Source organism: Chinchilla lanigera, unplaced genomic scaffold, assembly GCF_000276665.1.
Source record: "Chinchilla lanigera isolate Chin_1 unplaced genomic scaffold, ChiLan1.0 scaffold00110, whole genome shotgun sequence".
NCBI lineage: Eukaryota > Metazoa > Chordata > Mammalia > Rodentia > Chinchillidae > Chinchilla > Chinchilla lanigera.
In genome coordinates, this window is record NW_004955511.1 from 5,751,086 (window position 1) to 5,771,124 (window position 20,039).

General features: G+C 61.1%; 1 protein-coding gene and 2 long non-coding RNA genes across 3 annotated transcripts; 1 reads left to right on the forward strand and 2 right to left on the reverse strand.

The window, feature by feature from the left end:
* Window positions 1-10,413: 10,413 nt before the first annotated feature.
* On the reverse strand, window positions 10,414-13,420 carry LOC106146999. Its single transcript, XR_001231694.1, has 2 exons — window positions 12,903-13,420; window positions 10,414-10,882 (listed from the first exon to the last, which is right to left on the reverse strand). It is a non-coding gene; the product is annotated as an uncharacterized LOC106146999 (long non-coding RNA).
* An 86-nt stretch (window positions 13,421-13,506) lies between these two features.
* Window positions 13,507-16,672, reverse strand: LOC106146995 (translation initiation factor IF-2-like). The gene is made up of 2 exons (XM_013506403.1): window positions 14,855-16,672; window positions 13,507-14,428 (listed from the first exon to the last, which is right to left on the reverse strand). The coding sequence occupies exons 1-2, from the start codon at window positions 15,492-15,494 to the stop codon at window positions 14,223-14,225; spliced, it is 846 nt and encodes a 281-aa protein (XP_013361857.1). The 5' UTR covers window positions 15,495-16,672; the 3' UTR covers window positions 13,507-14,222.
* A 441-nt stretch (window positions 16,673-17,113) lies between these two features.
* Window positions 17,114-19,508, forward strand: LOC102006597. The gene is made up of 3 exons (XR_001231697.1): window positions 17,114-17,504; window positions 18,394-18,560; window positions 19,174-19,508. It is a non-coding gene; the product is annotated as an uncharacterized LOC102006597 (long non-coding RNA).
* Window positions 19,509-20,039: the final 531 nt, after the last annotated feature.

Consider the following 20,039-nt stretch of genomic DNA (forward strand, 5'->3'; position numbering starts at 1 on the left):
CAGGACCAGCCCCTGTGAGGTGCTGCGCTCCCCAACCTAGCGCCCGGCCCGTCCCAAAGGCAGTTCATTTGGAGCCAGTTCCTCGGCCTCTGGGGCAGGCAGCCTCGCCCCAAAACACTGAGACAGAAGCCTTGGGGAGCAGAATTCCCCCAGCACAACCCGAACATCTCAAACGGCCTTTGCCAGAAGCACGGGTCACAAAAGCTGAATCCTGGAATCGGCAGATGAACGGATACAGAAAGTGTGATTTTTATGCACAGTGGCATATTGCTCTGCCTTAAAGAAGGATACACCTGAGTCAGCTGTCGAAAAATGGATGCCCCTTAAGACAGTTAAGTGAAATAAATCAGACACACAAGCTTACATATCAGATGGCTTCTCTTATAGGAGAAACCCAAGTATAAATAAAGGCAGGAGGACCGCTGGGCATGGTGGTGCCCGCCGTGACTCCGCCCCGCCCCACCCACCAGCCCTCACCCCTCCACCCCGTGCCCACGTCACTCGGCGCCACCAGGGACGCAGGCTGCAGGCCCGGCCTCCTAATCGCGGCAGTCCAGCGGCCTCTGTCTGACACTTGGGGCGCCGCCTCCTTTGCAGCAGCTCATCTCCTTCCTCCAGGGAGTGATCAGCACTGGTGTGTGTGTGTGTGTGTGTGTGTGTGTGAGAGTGTGAGAAGCAACCAGGCGCTCGGGTGAGAGCTTTCAGGAAACAGCCTCACAGTGGCACGCGGTCAGACCCTGGGGACACCTGAGGTGGCGCTGAGCCAGTTGGGGGGCTGGTCCCAGCGGGCAGGGTGGGGGCGGGGACCCTGCCCTCTGCCCACCGGCCAGCGGCGAGGATGGACAAGGTGGAGGAGCAGGGCTGCTGCAGGACCTGCTCAGGAACCAGGTGGCAGAGCTGTGGCTGCCCCAAGGTGAAGGCGGCCAGGCCCAAGCCCCCCAGGCTCAGGACAGAAGCCAGATGTGGACACAAAGCCCGATGCGTCTGCATCTGCAGCTCTTGCCAGAAAGTGTTTATCACCCTGGGACACAGAAAGGCTCTCTGCATGGCATTGTTTGTAATGGGCAAGAAGCTGGGGAGAGTTTTAAAATCCACCAACAGCCGGGCACGGTGGCACACGCCGGTAATCTGAGCACTGGGGAAGCTGAGGCAGGAGGATCCTCGCGAGTTCGAGACTAGCCTGGGCAACAAAGTGAGCTCAAAGCCAGCCTGAATCGCCTAGTGAGACCCTGTCACAAAAAAGGCAAATAAATAAATATAAGTAAATAAAATTAAGTAAAATAAAATCCACCAACAGTAACATAAATAATGTTCATGTGATGGACACTACAGAATGACAGAAATTAACCCCGTGGCAGCACAAAACCCCAATGAGTCCCATAAACCAGACAGGGCAAATGACGTGGCCCCCAAAACACAAGACTCCTTTTATTTATTTATTTTGTTTTGTTTTTTTTTCCGGTACCGGGAATCGAACTCACGACCTTGCACTTGCCAGGCAGGCGCTGTGCTGCTGAGCTAAATCCCCAGCTCCTACAAGCCTCCTTTTATAGCAAGACCCAAAACAGCTGTCTAATTTAGGGTGCCCAGATGGGTGGTAAGACATAATGGAAAACAAGCAATTATCAAAAAGTATGGGCCAGCTGTGGTGGCGCACACAGGCTGAGGCAAGAGGATCGTCATGAATTTGAGGCCAGCCTGGACTACATGGTGAGAGCCTGTCTCAAAAAAAAAGAAGTCCCCTGTTATCCCAAGGGTTTTAGACTGAGGCGGGAGGACATGGGCTAACTCAGCGTCTTAATGAGGGCCTATCTCAAAATTGTAAAAGGGCTGTAGCTACACGAGAAGGTCCCAGGTTCGATCCCCAGTCCTGCAAAAGAAGAGGAGAAGGAGAAGAGGAAGGGCTCAAAGCTCCGACGACCATGAGGCAGGAGGGGGCCGCTGCCTGGGTACCGGGCAGTATGGCTCCGGGAACCTGGTGTGGATCAAGAGTCCCTGCCTGCTCCCTCCCTGCAGGCCTGAGTTGTGCAGTCGCCCTGGAGCAACAGCGCAGTATGGAAGCCATTGCTGCACCCAGGGGTGCCACAGGGGCCTCATCCACGCGGGTGAGGGCCTGGGCCTCGGGGTGACGAGGACGCTGCCCCTCGCCTTGCTGCTGGCCGCAGGTAAAGGCTCAGCCAGGCCTGCAGTCCAGGCGGGGAGTGTGTTCTGCCTCTGGGGTGGCAGGGGTGAAGAGGGTATTGCGAGTCATTTCCTGTCTCCCCTGGGAGCGTCCCTGCCTGCATAGGGGACCCTGAGGCTGCCTGGGCGTTGTCAGGCAGGCAGAAACTCCAGCCTGGAGCTCAGGACCCGGAGTGCAGCCCCGGGCCTGGCTCTGCCGCCAGTGCCTGAGCCGTGGGAAGAAAACAAGATCTGTGACACGCGCAGTGGGGGGAGGAGGGAGGGGTGGCTGGGGCACACACATGTGAGTGGATGCACACACGCACACACAGGCACCGATGCTCCTGTGGGCTGCGCCACTGAGCTGGGGTGACTCGCAGGGACCCCCACGCAGGGCCCTGCTTGGCCCTTTCACACCCCGGCGACGACCAGGGGGCAGGGCAGCCTCGGCAACCCCCGCCTCCTCCGCCCCTGGCTGAGGAATCGCTGTCACAGGAAAAGGCTGGTGGATCATGGGCTGTGTGCCCAAGGCGCCTTCCCCCCGCCCACCACGCCTGGGCCTCGGTTTCTGCCTCGCACAAAACGGGTTCACACTGTGCCCTGGGCACTTCCTGTTGGTGGCGTGGGTGGCCAGCTGACACAGGGGTCGGTCGGGGCTGGATGATGTTCACTGAGCCCGGGCCAGAGCGCCAGCCCGACACCGGTGTGGTCCTGCTACCCGCAGCAACAGGAAGTCCCTGCCGAGGGCTTGAGAGCCGGGCTGCGTCATGGAAAACAGTGCCCAGCGGTGACTTTCCTGCCAGTCACGATGTCTGGCCTTTCCCCTCTGCAACTCGGGAACTGCTGGGAAGCTGCGGCCACCTGTGTCCTGTTCTGCGGTCGTGGTGCCCGGGGCAGCCCCGCTGAGGTCACCACAAAGCCCCATGCGTCTCGCCCACGCTGTTTTGAAATCCCTGGGCACAAGACGCTGAGTCACTGCCCGGCCCGCAAAGCCCCGCAGCTCCCGCCATCCGGGCACCTTGGACCGCCCCGCCCTCGCGGGGAGCCCCTTCCTGGATCTCCGCCCCACTCGGCTCCTGTTTGTGGCTATGGATTCCAGGGGGCACGCCTTCAGCTTCTCACCCCAGGCTGGGGACTCAGGCCGACGCCCAGGTCCTAAGCTGGGGGCTGCCCAGGCACAAGGCCACGCCCCGGCCACCTCGCCCTTCGTCCCTCATCCGAGGCACTGTGCAGGGCCAGACCGGGCTCCTCAGGACCCACAAGGCGCTGGCCCCCAGGCCGGGGCTGGGGCTGCCCCCTTGCCAACCCCGCCATCTGCCATGAGCGTCCCTGGGAAACACTGTGACCCTCAGGCCTGGCGCGAAAGCCCCCCCAAGTCAGCAGGTCGGAACTTGGGCAAAGGCGATGTTCTGTCTCCGGACAGCGCCCCCTCTGGGCCCAGCCGGACAGTGGGGTGCTTGTCCCTGTGCCTGGCAGGGCTCCGAGTCCCTCTGTGCCACGTGGAGGACGCTGCGGCCTTTGTTCTCTCCGGGGCCACGGGTCCCGTCCTTGGCTTCCTCCTTGGTCCTCTTGCTCGCCCGGCTCGGTCGCTGTGCTGGTCTTGTGCTCGCCCCATTCTGCCGCGGCTGAGTGACACCAGACCCAACAGCCCTTCCCGCGCCGTCCTTGCTCTCCTGGGGCTGCACCGGGGCTGGTTCTGGGCCACGCTGCTCCTCCCTTGCCCCAGCTCCCAGCCCGCGGCCCAGTGCCACGGCTCTGCCCCTGCTTCACCTCGCCCCGAGGTCTCCGGAACCCAGAGACCCGGCAGCTGCTCCGGAGCGCCGGGCTGATTGTCCTGTGGTCAGACTCACAGCAAGCCTTGGCCCTCCTGCGCTTTCCGCTGGAGACCTGACCCACAGCTCGGGGTCCTGGTGTGGGCCTGGGCGTCCCCTCTGCTCAGCTCTTCCCGCTAATCCCGAGTCTGCAGCTCAGCCTGGCTGCCCTCTACTCAGCCCCCTCCCTGGCCCGGGAGAACGTTTCATTACTGGGTGGCCCTGCCCTGGGAGGCGCACCTGGCTGTGGCTGCGCGGACCTGTCTCACCATCCATCAGGTGAGCTCAGGCGCCAGCCTGGCTGAAAGACTGACGGGGTGAGGCGCACGCCCTGACGCAGAAGCCCCCGCCTCCTGACCCGGCCGCTGCTGTCCGTTATTGAAGGTGGTCACCGGGGAGGCCGGCCACTTCCGTGCAGGGAGGGAGGGATTTGCACCCAGAGGCCTGCAGGCAGGTCTTTCCTCAACTTGCTCCTCAGGAGGCCGCAGGAAAGATGGCAATTTCCAGTGGCTGGGCCTCCGGGAGGCAAGGGGCCAGAGGCCGACCTCAGATGCCTTTCCCGAGGCCTGGATCCCAGCTGCCCGGAACCCCCAAGCTCCAAGCTGGTCCCGTCCACACTTGCAGGGGGCCGGCAGCAGACCCAGGGGCTGATCTCTCCTGACTCTGTCTCCCCGATTCATCTTTGCCCTCCACCCGCCCCACGCCCTCGGACGCAGCCCTGGGGACCCTGGGGCTGCAGGTCCCTGCGGAGTGGCTCTTGTGAGTGGCTCGCCTCACCAGGCAGGGGAGAGGCTTGGAGGCAGCGACAGGGCGGTGCTGTCCCCGAGCCCAGAGCTCTGTCCACTGCGGGGGCTTGGAGCGCTCGACCTCGGGTGGTGGGGAGCTGGGACACGCGGTGAGCGGTGCCAGCTGGGGCAGGAGCTCAGCTCCCTGCTGTGGGCCTTTGGCCCAGCAGTCACATCTCCACCCTGCCTGCCATCGACCCAGGAGAGACCCAACGCCTCCCATGTCCGAGGGACACCCCGCGGGCTCTGCTGTGGGGAGAGCAGGGAGAGGCTGCGGCGGCACTGCTGGGACGTCCACCCTACGCCTGGCCCCACCCCAGGCCGAGGGCTTCCTGCTCCTCCACCTGAGTCTCCAGATCCAGGAGACAAGAACACGCACCCACGTGGAAGGCTGCGGGGGGGACCCGTCCCTTTCTCGGGAAAAACTAAGGGCTGTCTCATCTCCAAAGGGGATGTGACTGACATCAGTGGGATGTGCTCAGCTGCAAAGAGTAGAAAACACAGGGATGAAATCCCGAGTGCGACTAGAGACTGCCGTGAAACCTGGCTGTCAGGCGCCATCTGTGAGCGACAGCGGAGTGACGAGGCCTGCAAACCAGCGCGGGGACCCCGGGTCACCTCACGGCTCGCGCCCCGGAAGGCGCTGGCTTGCAGGGAGGTCTCTGGAGGTCGAGCGGTGCCGACAGATGGGAGGGGGCTCTTCACCCCAAGTAGGGTGCAGAGGACTCCAGCGTGTCCCCTGCACCGCAACTGGACAGCCGGCTCCTGAGCAGGGTTGGAGTGGGGCCCCTGACCCCCGCTCTTGGCAGGAGCAGAGGAAAGTTTGACGGGACCAGCTGTGGATTCCTCCTTCTCGAACCCTCTGGGCCATGTGGTGACCCTGTGTGGCCGTACCTGGGCCAGCTATAGTGACAGAAGGAGGAGCTTCCAAGGCCAGAGGGCCGTGCCCTGTCAAATGCCCAGCTGGCCGAGAGGACACCCAAGGGCTCCCAGGGCAAGAAGTTCTTTTTTTTGCGGGGGACTGTTTTTTGGTCTTTTTGAGACAGGGTCTCACTATGCAGTTCAGGCTGGTCTTGAGCTCACTTTGTAGCCCAGGCTGGTCTTGAACTTGCAACAATCCTCCTGCCTCAGCCTCCCAAGTGCTGGGATTACAGGTGTGCGCCACCACGCCCAGCCCTCCTTGTTTTTTAAACTTTATAAAGAGGTTCATTTGAGCTCATGCAAAGTCTGGGGCCACATCCTTGATGGTCTCATTGCTAACAGGGCCAAGGTGACAGAGGGCCTCATGTGACAAAAGACAGGGTGTGTGTGCGTGGCAACAATGGTGTCTACCACACAAGAGTTTTAAATTGTGGTGGCACTAATTGCACCTTGCTTTCTCGCGCTGCTTGCCGCACTCTCGGTGCTGTGCCTGAGGATCTGAGCCCAAGTCGAGATGGGGAGCCTGTGCCTCCGGTCCCCTGCGAGGGTCTATCGTTTGAGCTCTGACGTGAACGCTGAGGTCCTCGTCCCCCATCTGTGGCGTGAGGTGAGGCCGCATCTTCCTTCTGGGTGTGCAGCTGCCCAGCGCCCCGCCGAGGAAACCCCCTCTCCTTGCGGCACGGTCTTCCGCCCTTCTTGGAAACCAGCCGGCCTGCCACGTGGCTGTTCCTGGGCTCTGGCTGGAGGTCCCTGGTCTATGTTGGCCGCTTTGAAGGCCTGGGAGAAAGAGTCAAAAGGACACAGCCCCAGCTCCTTAGCGAGACAAACTGTGGAATGCAAACACACGCTTCTCGCCATATTGGATTGACCCAGGCAGAACGTTTTGGGATTCGTAACTTTCTGACCCAGCGTGTCCTATCCGCACCTCGACTGCTGGGCGGCTGCCGTTTCTGCGTTACTCCTGAGGCGACCCCGGCCCGGGGAGGTGCCCACCCACGTGAGGAAACCGCGTCTCCTCCTCCACCCAGCTGTCCAAGGCCGATAAGCACCAACCGACTCCTTGAGGCCTAGAAGTCGCTTCCCCCGGGCCGCCAGCAGCGCCGTCTCATTGGTGCCCTTCCGTGTCCCTGCAAGCCCTCCTACAAGGGAAGACTGAACCCAACTGGGTATTCTGGGCGAGAGGAAGCCCCTTGTTGCCCTGGTGACAGCAAATGGGAGCCGGCGTCCGGGTCAGCACCTGTCCCGGTGCTCCCGCCCTGTTTGCAGCCGGCTGGCAGGCGACCCAGGCCGGCGCTCCCCTTCCCTGCTACACCCCTCACGGGACACCTGGGGGCGGGTAGGACTCGCAGCCCTGAGTGACCGCAGTCTGTGCCCCGCCCTGTCCCCGGTGGGCTTGCAGGCACGGCCCGAGGCTGCCTCGGCACTTGGTCAGAACTGCTGCACACAGGTCTGTCCCGTCTTAGCTCCTCGCGGTCCTGGGAAAGTCCTTTCCACCTGCCGTCTCCTGTCCACTCCCGGGTGTCATTAGGGCTGGGGCCGGGGGCAGTGGCTCGCCCGAGAGGAGGGGCAGAGGGAGCAGAGCCTCTCTTAGGGGGCTGCTCTTTGGTGTCTAAGTGCCACATCTCTGGCCAGACCTCAGGGACACACAGTGACAGACACGTGGCCAGGTCCTGTGGTCCACTGGGGGTGGGCAGTGTTGGCTCAGGGAAGTGAGTCTGTCCCGGGTGCGGGCAGAGCCAGCTGCAGGGCTCAGCAGCTGGCCTGGGCGTCCACTTTCACTTCCTCTGGAAACCCCGTGCTGGGCCTCCCAGGCTTCCCCTGCGTGGTGTCCTCAGCCTCCTCGGAAGAGCAGGGTGCGGGTGGGCTCCAGGGCGGACGAGGCGTCCCGGGGCCCAGCGTGCGACTGCTCCAGGGTGGACTTTGGAGCAGAAGGAAGTGGCAGAGCAGAGAAGCAAAGGAGTCACGGGGCTGCACCAGGCGGGCTGGAGGGGCCGCCCAGCGCGTCCTGTCACCCCCCAGCGCCCCTGCCCGCAGCTGTGCTGGACGGAGCCGGCGGCTCGCAGTGGTGTTCATGGCTGAGGGGAACCAGCTGGTCACGGCTCCCTGGGCGTGGCTGCAACGAAGTCCCCAAGGCCCACGGCTGGCCCGGGCTGGGGACACCTCCTACTCCACACTGCGCCCACAACTGGAGATTGCGTTGAAGAGCACGGTGCCCGCGGCACCCCTTCCCCACGGCTCCTCCCTGCAGGAGCATCAGCAAACCACCCCCGGCCAGGCTGTGCCCCCAGGAGCTCACCGGCTGGGGACCTCGCCGCGGCACCCAGGGGACCCGGACACCAGAGTCACAGCCGGGGCTGAGGCCGCCCAGCCGTCACCTTCTCGCCCGTGGCGCTGCCAGCCGGGCTAGAATCTCTCTTTACCAGGGTGGAGGCGGGTGTGGGCGGGGCTGCTCAGAACCCCTGCTGGGGGTGCCCGCCAGGGCCAGCCGGCCTGTGCGTGTGGGATGGCGCCTAAGGGACAGAGGTCGGTCGGCCCCAGAGCTTGGGCTAAGTCCCGTCTTCCTCCCTCTGGTTCCCTCCGGTCCAGGAGCTGGGCCCTCGCCGCTGGGCCCGACCCAGACGGGGCCAGCACTGGGACAGGAGGCTCCCCCGGCGTCCCCGGTTCCCCGTGAATGGAGTCTCATTAGAGGTGCGGTGAGGAAGCTCCAGGCCCTGAGAGCCACGGGCACCATGGTTGCTAAGCCACTGTAACGCTGACGGTTTAAACGCTGTCACCTGGGAGAGCTAAGGGCTGTGTGGGCCGTTTGCGGGGGGACAGGCTGCAAAACAAGGGCCAAGGAAACAGCGGGACCCTGAGAGCACCTGGGTAGGTGACAAAGTGCAGTCACAGCCGGGCGAGGTGGCGCACGCCTGTCATTCAGCACTCAGGAGGCTGAGGCAGGGGCACTGCCATGAGTGCGAGGCCAGCCTGGGCTACACAGTGAGACCCTGCCTCAAACGCACACACACAATAAATACACAAACAAATAGAATGACAAAGTGCGGTCACATACGTCATCGACCCTCACAGTGACCTTGGAGTGAACTGAGGGATCGCACAGCCTCTCTGGAGAGGGGAGAGAGGGGCCTCGCCCAGTGGCTGCCCACACCCGTGGGCCACGCTGGGCGCTGTGCTCTCATTAGAAAGTAACTAGCACAGCGCAGCTCACCAAAAAGCAGTCAGCAGAGTCACCCTGGTGTCCATGAACAACCGCTTCCCCTGTAAAACAAGGGCCAAACCCGTCTTCCGGAAAGCATATTCGTCTATTTATTATGGAGCCAGGGCCTCACTATGCTGTTCAGGCCGGTCTTGAACTCACCGTGCAGCCCAGGCTGGCTTCAGACTCACGGTGATCCTCCTGCTTCAGCCTCCCAGGTGCTGGGATGGCAGGCAGGCACCACTGTGCCCACTGGAAAGTGCTTTTATTTCTCTGTATACTGAAAAAAGTGGTGGCTCGTCATTAAAGACCTGTCCGGTGGTCAGCTTCCCCTCACCTTCCCCCAGAGCTTGCAGGAGGTTGAGGCAGGGCCAGAGTCCCTCCTGGGCCTGGCAGCCGTGGTTCTCCCGCCCCGGGCGTGGGGCGGGACAGTGCTGACTTTCTGCCCTGGGCACAGGTTTTCAGCTGCATTAAATCAGACACGTCAGGAAGTAATGTTTTTAAGACGCTCAGATGGGAGAGCAGATGGGGTATGACAGCCCTGCCTGGCTCAGGAAGAACGCTGCTTCGGGGTCCGCTAGCCCGGGTGCGAGCCTCCCCAGCCCCAGCCTTTGCCTCCGACCTGACACTCGGGCCTGGAGCAAGGGGCTGTACTGTTGGTTAGGAGCCTGCTACACCCCAGAAGCCGCCTGGGCTGGGGTGAACAACGTCCAACAGGAGAGGAAGAATCAAGGTCAGTAGAAGATGAGGAAAGTTGAAATTGTGAAATTGTACTTTTAAGGAAAACTGCAAAAACAACAACAAAAAACCTCATACCTTCAGGATACAAAAGCGACTCAAGCCTTTCTCCCTGCCAGGAAGCTCACACCAAAACAACCCCTGAGGTGGTGCAGCCACTGTGGACGGCGTGCTGCTCCCCTGTGAGCCGCGGGTGCTCCTGTGGGGAGTGGGCGGCGAGCCTCAGACTCTGACACACACTGAGAGCGGCTACCACACCCTAGGTCACCGTGAGGACGCACGTCCGAGTGAACCCCAGCTCGTACCACAGCGCTCCTCTCCCTTAAGGGCCCACACTCCAGTCTCCCTGCCTAAGCCAGATGTGGAGGCACACCTGTCATCCCAGCACTTAGGAGGCTGAGGCAGGAGGATTGCTAGGAGGTCAAGACCAGCCTGGGCTACAGAGTAAGAGCCTGTCTCAAAAAACAAACAACAGATGAACAAAAATTCTATGCCTCTTTATGCCTCTCACTGTGCATCTGGAAAACTCTCGGTGCCAGAGACAGCTGTGTCCAAGCCACAGGGCCCGGGCGTCGGTGCCAGGGCCAAGGAAAGACTGGGTGTGGGCCGCAGGGACCAGGGCCGGGTAGCGCTGAGGCCGGACAGACCTCAGCGAAGGCGCAGATAAACTCCAGTGCCGGAGGTGGAGGGCAAGGGGGCGGGTCTGAAGGAGCTGCGTGCTCAATGGCAACCAACGGGTCCAGAGACATTTAAATCCACAAACAAGCAAAGTGTAAATGACGGGTAAAAATATCGCAACATACATCTCAGACAATATTTATATATTGAGTATAAAATGTACTAGTATTTCCACTATAAACCGCGAGCTTCTGAGATCCAAAAGGCCAGCGCTCTGAACCGACACGGAAAGACGCCCGGCCTTGCTTAGAGAGAAGGAAACGCAAGTTGGGCCGAGGAGCTGTTTCTCACCGACCACGCTGGCCCAAATCCAAAAATCAGACAGAACCCTCTCTTGTCCGGCCAGTGAGGAAAGCAGCGCTCGCCTCAGCGCTGTGGGATGTGACGTGGGCCGTCCCGGCGGGAACCGGGCAGTGTGCCAAGCCCCGGGAGCCTCTGCCCTCTGTACCTGCAGCACCCTGGGCGCCTCCCCTGCGGGCTCCCTGCGGGCGACGGGCGGGTTGGGAGGAGGCTCTGTGTCAGCTCCACTGTGACGGCCATGTCTGTCGTCAGGAAGGGCTGGGGAGTAAGCACGGCACCCCACACTGCAGAGTCTGCGGGCAAGAAAGACACAGCTCACGGGCGAGCCTTGGGCCACCGTCACAAAAGAAAAGCAAGGTGGACGGGGGTACGTCATGGGCTCAGAAACAGGTATTTATCTACGAAGGGAGGATTAAAAATACATATACACATATTTATTTCTGTCTTTTTTTTTTTTTTTTTTGATCTTTTTGAGACAGGGTCTCGCTATGCAGTTCGGGCTGGCCTTGAGCTCACTTTATAGCCCAGGCTGGTCTCGAACTCACAACAATCCTCCTGCCTCAGCCTCCCGAGTGCTGGCATTACAGGTGGGACCGGGCCCCTTCCCAGCCCAGGGCAGGCCCCGGTGCTGGAAGGGGCACAGCCTAAGGCAGTGCATCTGGGCACCCTGATGGAGCTGTGCCTGCACTCCTCCTAGGTACTGCACATTCACCATTCATCTGCTCTTGCTACTGCGACCTGGGTTTTATTGTCCAAAGGCCAAGTCAGCCCAGCTGATGTGGGGTCTCCCAGCTCTACCCATGCACCCAGGGCCACACCCAGAAGCCAAGTGACATCTCTTGTGACATCCAAGTCCTTCACAGGCCCTCGGGTCTGTGCCTGACGGACACCAGCAGGCTAAAACCTGGGAACCTCGAAAAGCAGTCAGGCTGGGCGTGGTGGCGCACGCCTGTAATCCCAGCACTCGGGAGGCTGAAGCAGGAGGATCGTTGCAAGTTCAAGACCAGCCTGGGCTACAAAGTGAGCTCAAGGCCAGCCTGAACTGCACAGCGAGACCCTGTCTTAAAAAGACAGAAAAAAAAAAGTGGTCAGGGAGACAGGCTGGGCCTCCCACACACACCCTCCACAACCCTGGCAGCAGACAGCGACCCCACGTGCCAGGAGCACCGCCTGATAGGCCCACAACAAGCTCACCTCGTGGGGACACCCACTGAGCCCCCTGCCGGGTCGGCTCCTGGAAGCTGGATCGGCACAGCGGGCTGGAGAGAGGGTCTTCCATAGCCGAGGGGACAGTGTGGGGTAGGAAGGGCCTGAGGGGGACTGAGGCAGACCGGCAGTGCTCGGGGGAACGGGGGCTGAAGGAGGGTGGCAACCAGAGGGCGGGCAGCCACAGCCCGCTGCCGCCTGTCAGGCCACTGAGCCCAAGACCCGCTGGTGGACTCTGAGGGCCCCACCCTCGAGGCCGGGTTGGTGGCTGTCAGGGAGAGACCCTAGGAACAGGGTGTCTGGGAGTCCTGCTGACCTAGGGGTGAGAAACCCCAGCCTGAAAGATATCTGGGATGAGTTTGTGTTCTCTAAAATCGACGAATGAATCTTAGGAACAACGGAGGTTAAGAGCAGAATGTAGGGCATGGTGGTGCACACCTGTAATCCCAGCACTAGGGAGGCTGAGGCAGGAGGATCATTGTGAGTTTGAGACCAGCCTGGGCTACAAAGTGTGCTCAAGGCCGGCCTGAACTGCATAGTGAGTCCCTGCCTCAAAAAAAAAAAAAAGGGAGCAGAATGTATTTACTGGGGGAAAGAAAGTTTTTGTCAGAGAGGGACAGAAGGGGGTCCAAGTGGGTTGCCCATGATCCTGCCTTTTCTAGGGGTTTTTATAGAGCAAATCTACGAAGTGAGGCAGGTCCAAGGTGGGAAACACGGGGAACTTACAAGGTAGGCATGAGGTGGACAAAACCATGGTCAACCAATAAGATTACAATTTAATTGATCAGGTAAAATTGATTAAATCGGGATCAAATGGGGAACAGTCACATAGCAAGCGGGCATGAATACAGAACAAGGGCTTCTCCTATAGGGGGTTGGTTAGCCTGAACCGCATAGTGAGACCCTGTCTCAAAAAGACAAAAGAAAAATAAATAAAATAAATAAATAAATAAATCTTTTGTCTTGAGGCCTGGCTGCAGCAGAAGTACCTGTCTCTTCCAAAGTTGCCAGGTATCTTATTTTCCATACAGGCTTCTTTGAGGGCCTGGCCTTGTCCGACTGCCTGTGATATTTTTATCTAACTTAGCTGCCTACAGCACTACTCACTGCGTCTCCAAGACTTGACCCCAGGGCTGGGCACCAGCTGCCCTGCAGGTACTTGTTGAAAGAATGGATTCATTGTTCAGCTTCCCTCCAAGTTGCTATCAAGTGAATTTCAGGTGCAGAGTGTGATCAAAAAACGCAAATATTATTTAAGTTTTTTAAGAAGTTATTACAGTAAGAGACACATAACCATGATTTCCCCTCAAGCCCTCCCCTTTGCTTCCAACACACTTATCCCATGTTCCTGGCCACTTTCTGCAGCAGCTCTGGAGACCTCTTTCCTGAGTGTCTTTAGTTGCCCTGTCCTGGTAACTCGATGTCCTGAACTGATTCAACAGTTTCCTTTCCATGGTCATTCTGACATTGAGGAAAGAGACAGAAGTCACCTGGTGCCAGGTCCAACGTATAAGGCAGATAACGACACAGTATCATGTTTTTATTTGACTGAAGTCGCCGTAAATGGGTAATCAATGGAAGGTCTCACAACATGATGAATGTTTAAGCTAAAAAAAAATGTACCATGGTATCTGGGCATGGTAGCGCATGCCTGTAATCCCAGCACTTGGGAGGCTGAGGCAGGAGGATCATTGCCAGTTCGAGGCCAGCCTGAACTCCATAGTGAGACCCTATTTCAAAAAAAGGCAAAAAAAAAAAAAAGTATCACAGGAAAAAACACAATCATCGATCCTGTAAATCCCTTGGAACACACCAATCCTATCATCTTGGGCAATGCATCTTTTACTATAACAAACTTTCAAAGATTTAAACTCTCTATGTAATTTTTCTATCTCTCCTTGCACACACCCCAGCATGCGTGCCCTGGGAATGGAATCCTTCACCGCTCGCCCTGGTGCTGACGTTGACAAGTGCCCCACACCAGCCCGGGGGGTGTCAGTCCCCCGCCGCGGCCATCCACGCTCCCCAGGGGAGTGGCGCCGAGACCCGAGACGTGGCGTTGCCTGTGGCAGAACACAGAGCTGTTTGCAGGAGACGAGTCTTCCTAAGCCGCGTCTGCCCTCAGACCTCGGCGAGGGCGGGGCTCCTCCGCACGCCAGCTGCCGAAGCCCTTTATTATGCCCGAGTCTCGCGTGCTGAGCCTGGGGGTGATGGTGGCTGCGGCAGGCTTGACGCCAGCGTCTCCACGGGCACGCACTCGTGTGGTGACATCACCGGGCAGCGGTGCCCTCGGCACCATTATGGAGGGCCAGGGCGTCATTACCAGCCCGCAGCGCTTTGTGTGGCACTGGGCCGCCCTGCCTGCTCTTTCTAGCTTTGGGGTTTCTTTCTCGCCTCCCTCTTCTCCTCTTCCGGCCTCTGCAGCCTTCACCGCCTCCACTCAGCCCGGGAAACCAGACACGCCCTCCCAGTGCCCAGGGCTGGCAGCAGAGGACCCTGAGGACAGCAGGCTGGTGGGGGTCCTTCTCCAAGGCTCTGCACCCCTTCCTGTGGGGCCCCGGCTGCTGCGCCGCCCTCTCGGGTCCTCAGTCTTCCTCCGGCCCAGGCCCTGGCATGAAGCTGCCCTGGAGTGACTGAACGGAAGAACTAAATTAGACTCAAAGGCTCCTTCCGGGCTTGGAAGCTCTGTGACCCCGGAGCAATCGGTCGCCATTTAGACGATTTACGCCAGCTGAGAACCGTGCTGCCAGCAGCGGGGAGATCGTGTCCGCTCCTGAGTCTGGGCCCGGGCCCTTCCAGTTCTAGCACACGGCAGGAGCAAAGGGCACGAAGCAGCTGCCCAGAGCGAAGTCTGGATCTACAGCACGGCCGGGCAGAGGCTGGGAGTGGTCTGGACCGGAGAGGCCCCCACACCGGGAAAACGAACACATCTGCACCCCTTCTCCCACACACGCACACCCACACCCACACTGAGACACTGAGGAGACTGGCGGGGCCGTCAGAGCCGCCCAGCTTCAACGGTGACCCCAAAGGATGGGCCCAAGCACGCTGCCGCCCACCTGCAGGAATCACGCGGTGCTTCCGCCCATCTGACCCGGTTGCCCCAGTGCCCCTGGCTTCCTCCTCTGGCCCGTGACCACCCCAGGTTCCTCCTGAGGGAAACGCGACCAGGGACTCTCTTCCTTCCTGCACCTCCCTGGTGGGAGCGCAGGGCTCCCTGAGGAGGGGCACAGGGAAGCAACTGTGGGCTGAGGGCCGGTGGCGCAGGCCGCAATGACAGGAAAGGCAGGCAGTGCCGGGCCGGGGCTGAGTCCAAGGCAAACACACCTGGGTCTCACTTTGCGGAGTCTGGGTGGGGACGTGAGGCACTGCCAAGGCCAGGCGGACAGGGCTCCCCTCGGGGGCAGCGCGACAGCCCCCAGGGCATGGTGGCAGAGGACGGCAGGGCTGGGGCCGGGCGCTGCAGGCCGGAGCTTCCAGCCAGGGCGCTGGTGTGGCCAGGACCGCTGTCCCTGCCCCCGCCCCCGTGAGAGGGAAGGGCTGGAGGGCTGGAGAGAAGCGCCAGTCAGGAGTGCCCACTGGGAGCCACAGTTGTGTACCCAGGGCAGAGGGTCCAGGGCGGTTTTCATCAGAGGAGAGAGGGACAGAGGGGACCAGGGGAACAGTGCAGGCCACCCCTGCAGGCCGTGAGCAGAACATGGAGAACGGGCCTCTCCTTGCTTCTCAGACGTCTCCTGTCCCAGCCCTCGCCGGGCACACTCAGGGCTCCCTGTGCCAGGTGGCCAGCTGCAGCCCCGCACCTGGAGGAAGCTACCCAGCCACCTCTGCCTCCAGGCCACCCGGGTCACTGGGCTCCGCCTCCTTCTGGCCACCACTCTCCCCGTCCGCCACAGTCTGGGGTCCCCACCCCGAAGCAGCACAGGTGCCCCTGTCCAGGTCTCAGCCTCTGCCACACATGAGGCCCGGTGCAGACCAAGCAAGGGTCTGACCAAGAGAGGCCAAGGCAGCGTGGTCCCCACCACAGTGTGTGGGCTGCTGTCCTTGCTCCTGCCCTCTGAGGCTGCCCCCCACCTGCCACCTCCGCCACATGGGGCTCTCCTGGCTCAGCCACCAAGAGCACCGCTGAGCCACGGGGTGGCCCAGACACCAGGTGGCTGGGTAGCGGCTGAGCGTCCGCGCCCAGAGAGGCCTGGCTCCAGACACTGCGGATGCGGGCGTGGAAGCTCGGAGGGCCCAGCCAGGGCCAACCAGGAGCCTTGGGACAAGGGCAGACACCAGGCCAAGGGGAAGGAAGGGAACACGGAGGGGGAGCCCTGGCCTCCCGGGCAGCCCCTAGGCCAAAAGTAGAGGCCAGGTGCCCCAGGGAGCAGACTGATTCCAGGGAGACTTGTTGAGCTGCTTCAGACAGCAGGAACTGCAAGGGCCCCTGGGCTGTGCTGGCATCTGGGGACACAGGTGACAAGGAGCTCAAAGTCCAGAGGGAGAGCAGAGAGCAAGCAGCCGGCCAGCCAGGACAGAGGTGTGGGGCATGGCTGCAATCCTGGAGGCTTCCCCTGCCTGGAGGCAGCGGAGCACTGTAGTCGCCTGGAGCTTTCACCCAGGCAGAGGCCGGTTCTGGGCCGGCCCGGGGTCTACGTGGCCTCCTGGGCTTTCAGGAAGCGATTTCAGGGACACGCTCTCTGAGTCACAGTTGCACCATGCAAGGAATGTCCTCAGATCTGATTGAGCGGTGTTTTTTCCGATTCCTCGATTTCCACACTTGAGTTTCCTTCATACTTGCAGGGAACCCCACACTTATGCAATGCTGGCCTTGTGCGAAGACTGCACTTAACCCACAAGGGTCCGAACCTCATCTGCGTCCAGCCTTGGACTGGACTTTTTTTTTTTTTTTTTTGCCTTTTTGAGACAGGGTCTCCCTATGCAGTTCAGGCTGGCCTTGAGCTCACTTTGTAGCACAGGCTGGTCTTGAACTTGCAACAATTCTCCTGCCTCAGCCTCCCCAGTGCTGGGATTACAGGCATGCGCCCCCACGCCTGGTGAGGACCTGTCTTCTCGAACCCACTGAGGTTGCCATGACCTCCCCATAAAGACAGAATCGCATGCAGCTCGCGCTTGGGCGGCTGACTGTGGGTTTTGACCCTCCTCGCCTCATCCGGAAACTCCAGAGACTTGGACACCCCCAGCCCCTTCCAGCCTCAGCACACCCCACCCTTCTTACTGCTAAGTCACCATGAGGTGGGAAGGCCCAGCGCAGGGACGGGGCGGCACAGGCCCCCTCCTTCCACCTCTGGCCTTTGACCCTCAGAAAACAGGATAATCCCCACAGCGGAGCCGCAGGCCCAAGCCTGGGCCTTCCCCTCCCCCGCATGACGAAGCACTTTTGGACCCCAAGCCCCGGGGCTGGCAGAGTGCTGAGTCACCGCGGCCCAGCCCACCCTCCCGCGGCCTCCACAATCGCAGCCTGGCTCTTCCCAGGCCTGCGGTCCCTCCCCGCTCTGCCGCCCCAGGCAGCTGTTCCCGGAGGCAGGCCAGCCCCGCCCCGCCCCGCTGCCGCCTCCCCGAGTCACGAGGAGCCTCGGGCGGAGCAGGCGGAGGCCTGGTCAGCAGAGGCGCACAACAGAGCCCGTGTGGAGACGCCGAAGGCTTGGAGAGGGCAGATCTGACACCCAGGGCTCCCCAACAGTGGGGATCGGGCCCAAACAAACGCGGGTACGCCTGGGCGCATGTGTGCACGCGCACGCAAGCCGGCCGCTCCTCGCCCCAGCCGAGCAGGCCCGGGTGCTGCTGCACTGTCCACTGCAGCTGCGCATGCGCGCGTCTCCGAGCTCGGAGCCCACTGCCGCGGCAGGCGCTGCCTCCCGGGGTCCAGCTCCCCCCGGCTCTGCCCAGCTGGCTCCCACATCAGCCCCTCCACGCCTGCATTTCCTCACAACCCCTGGCCCAGCAGCGTAGCCAGGAGTCGGGGGCTCCTGCCCGCTCCCCACCCCACTCCATGTTCTCCGCTCAGCTGCCTCTCCCTGTCTGTGGGGTCCCCTCCGCGGCTCCCAGGTCTGCGGCTGTGTCCTCTGCTGTCACCCGGCTGGAACCTAGCCCTCCTGCCTGACTCGGGTCTGCCTCCACATTTGATCGTGCTTCTGCTGCTCGGGAGCCAGCGCTACATGACCAGCCCTTGCAGGATGCTAGGGCGAGGACAGAAGCAAGGCCTGCCTTGCAGGGCCCCAAGTCCCACTACGGGAGAGAGGACAACCAAGCATGCGTACCAGCCGCGATCAGCACTCATCCAGCAGGGCTGGGGGCTGGGCACATCCTCTAGTCCCAGCACTTGGGAGGCTAAAGCCGGAGAATCACTTGAGCCCACGAGCCCGAGACCACTTAAGCAACATCCTGAGGCCCTCTCTCAAAAAAAGGTGGGGGAGCACGAGGAGTAGCCAGCAGCAGAGCGCTGGCCTGGCCTGCAGAGAGGCCCTGGACGGCTCTCAGCACCACGCTAAGTGTTTACAGGTGAAATTAAATATTCCACACACATACGCAGCACTTAGGAGCTACAGGCACCAACACGGTTGTTTCCAGTGTAATTTTGTTCACTTCTGCCTCACAGCTTTTCATCTCAAGTGGTGAAGCCTGCCGGCTGTCCCTGACGGCTTCGGACAGCCCCTCCAAGGAATAACAGACCGTCTTCCGCGCGTTCTTCTCGAGTTTTCTGGGCTCCTTTTTAAGGCTTGGCTTGTTAAACACGGCATGAACCATTCTTTCCCAGGTTATCAGGTATGCAGACGTCTTCGACGAAGCCCATCCCTCCTCCCCTAACTCGAAGCACCAATTTCACGGTGGCAGCTCTGCCAACCCCACACCCGCCGAGTCTCCACGGCTCTGGGGCACTACTGTCGCCAAGCAGAGCCACCAGCTCACGGGGTGTACGGCGCCTTCTTCACAGCAGCCAGGCAAACCCACCCTCCTGACCTTTTCTCCGCCAGATGCCCTTCCCCACACAGACTTCCGTGGGGGCTTTGAGACCCGCCACGTTTTATGGAAATCGCACTGGACCTGTAGGTCTCAGGCGGCGAGCGGGCACCCTTGTAAGGCGGAGCGTGGCCATCTAGGAAGGCAGCGCTGCTTGGCCTTCGCTGGCCCTGCCTTCAGTGAGTGGGCATGCGCCATTCTCTCCCGCTTCTGCTGCCCGCACACGTGAAAGTCCGCTTTCACCTCTTCCATCTGTACACGGGGACCCACGTTCTCCCACCCTGCTGGCTTTTCTGTTGACTCAGCGGGAGTTTCTAAAACCAAAACTAGAGCGGCATGGCCAGGGTCTGCCGGGGAGGCTGAAGCACTGGTCACGGCACCTGCCCCCAACGGATCTGCCTCCATCCCACCCCTCCAGCCCCCCAGCGAGCACCCCGCATTCCAGCCCTGTGCGGTTTCTAGAACTTTTATTACGGTGCACGTTCGCAGTGTGTAACGGTTGCGTTCAGCGTGGGAGTGGGTGAGTGCACATCAAACACCTTACTCTGCCCTGCGCCTGCCCCCCTGCCTGGGAGTCCCTTTCCTGCCTTCCCTCCTCTGCTCACTACCCCAAAGCCTCCCGCCCGCGTGCGCATGTTGCCATGGGTACTGGGAGGCCCGCAGAGCCATCACCAAAGCTCCATATATATTTTTTTGTTTGGTTTGGTTTGGTTTGGTCTTTTTGAGACATGGTCTCGCAGTTCAGGCGGGCCTTGAGCTCACTTTGTAGCCCAAGCTGATCTAGAACTCTCAATGATCCTCCTGCCTCAGCCTCCCGAGTGCTGGGATCACAGGCCTGCGCCACCACGCCCGGCTTGCTCCGCATGTTTTCATCTTGGCAGAGCTGCCCTTCTAAAGAAAGACTGGGGATCCAGGTGCCATCTGTGCGTGTCCTGAGAAGGGCCGGGGACAGGCCTCCGCAGGCCTGGGCGACCTCGCAGAGGGGTCCTCCGGCCCTGCACCCCTGTCCCTCCCCCCAGAGCGGCCCGTGTGCAGAGGGCCTGGGCCGGGGCCGCGCTCCCGCGGCCGGACAGCCTCTCCAGGGCTGTAACTCGGCGGTCCCGCTTTTCAGGGCTCAGCGGTGGCCTGCGGGTCCGCGGTCCCCGAGACGCCGTGCACTCGGCGCGGCCGTGGTTTTCCACGAGGAGGCCCGGGCCGGGGTGCGGTTCTGATCCCAGCCCCGGCCCCAAGGGGCCCTGCGCTGTAGTCCCCCGCGCCCAGCCCCGGGCCGGCCCGGACCGGAGC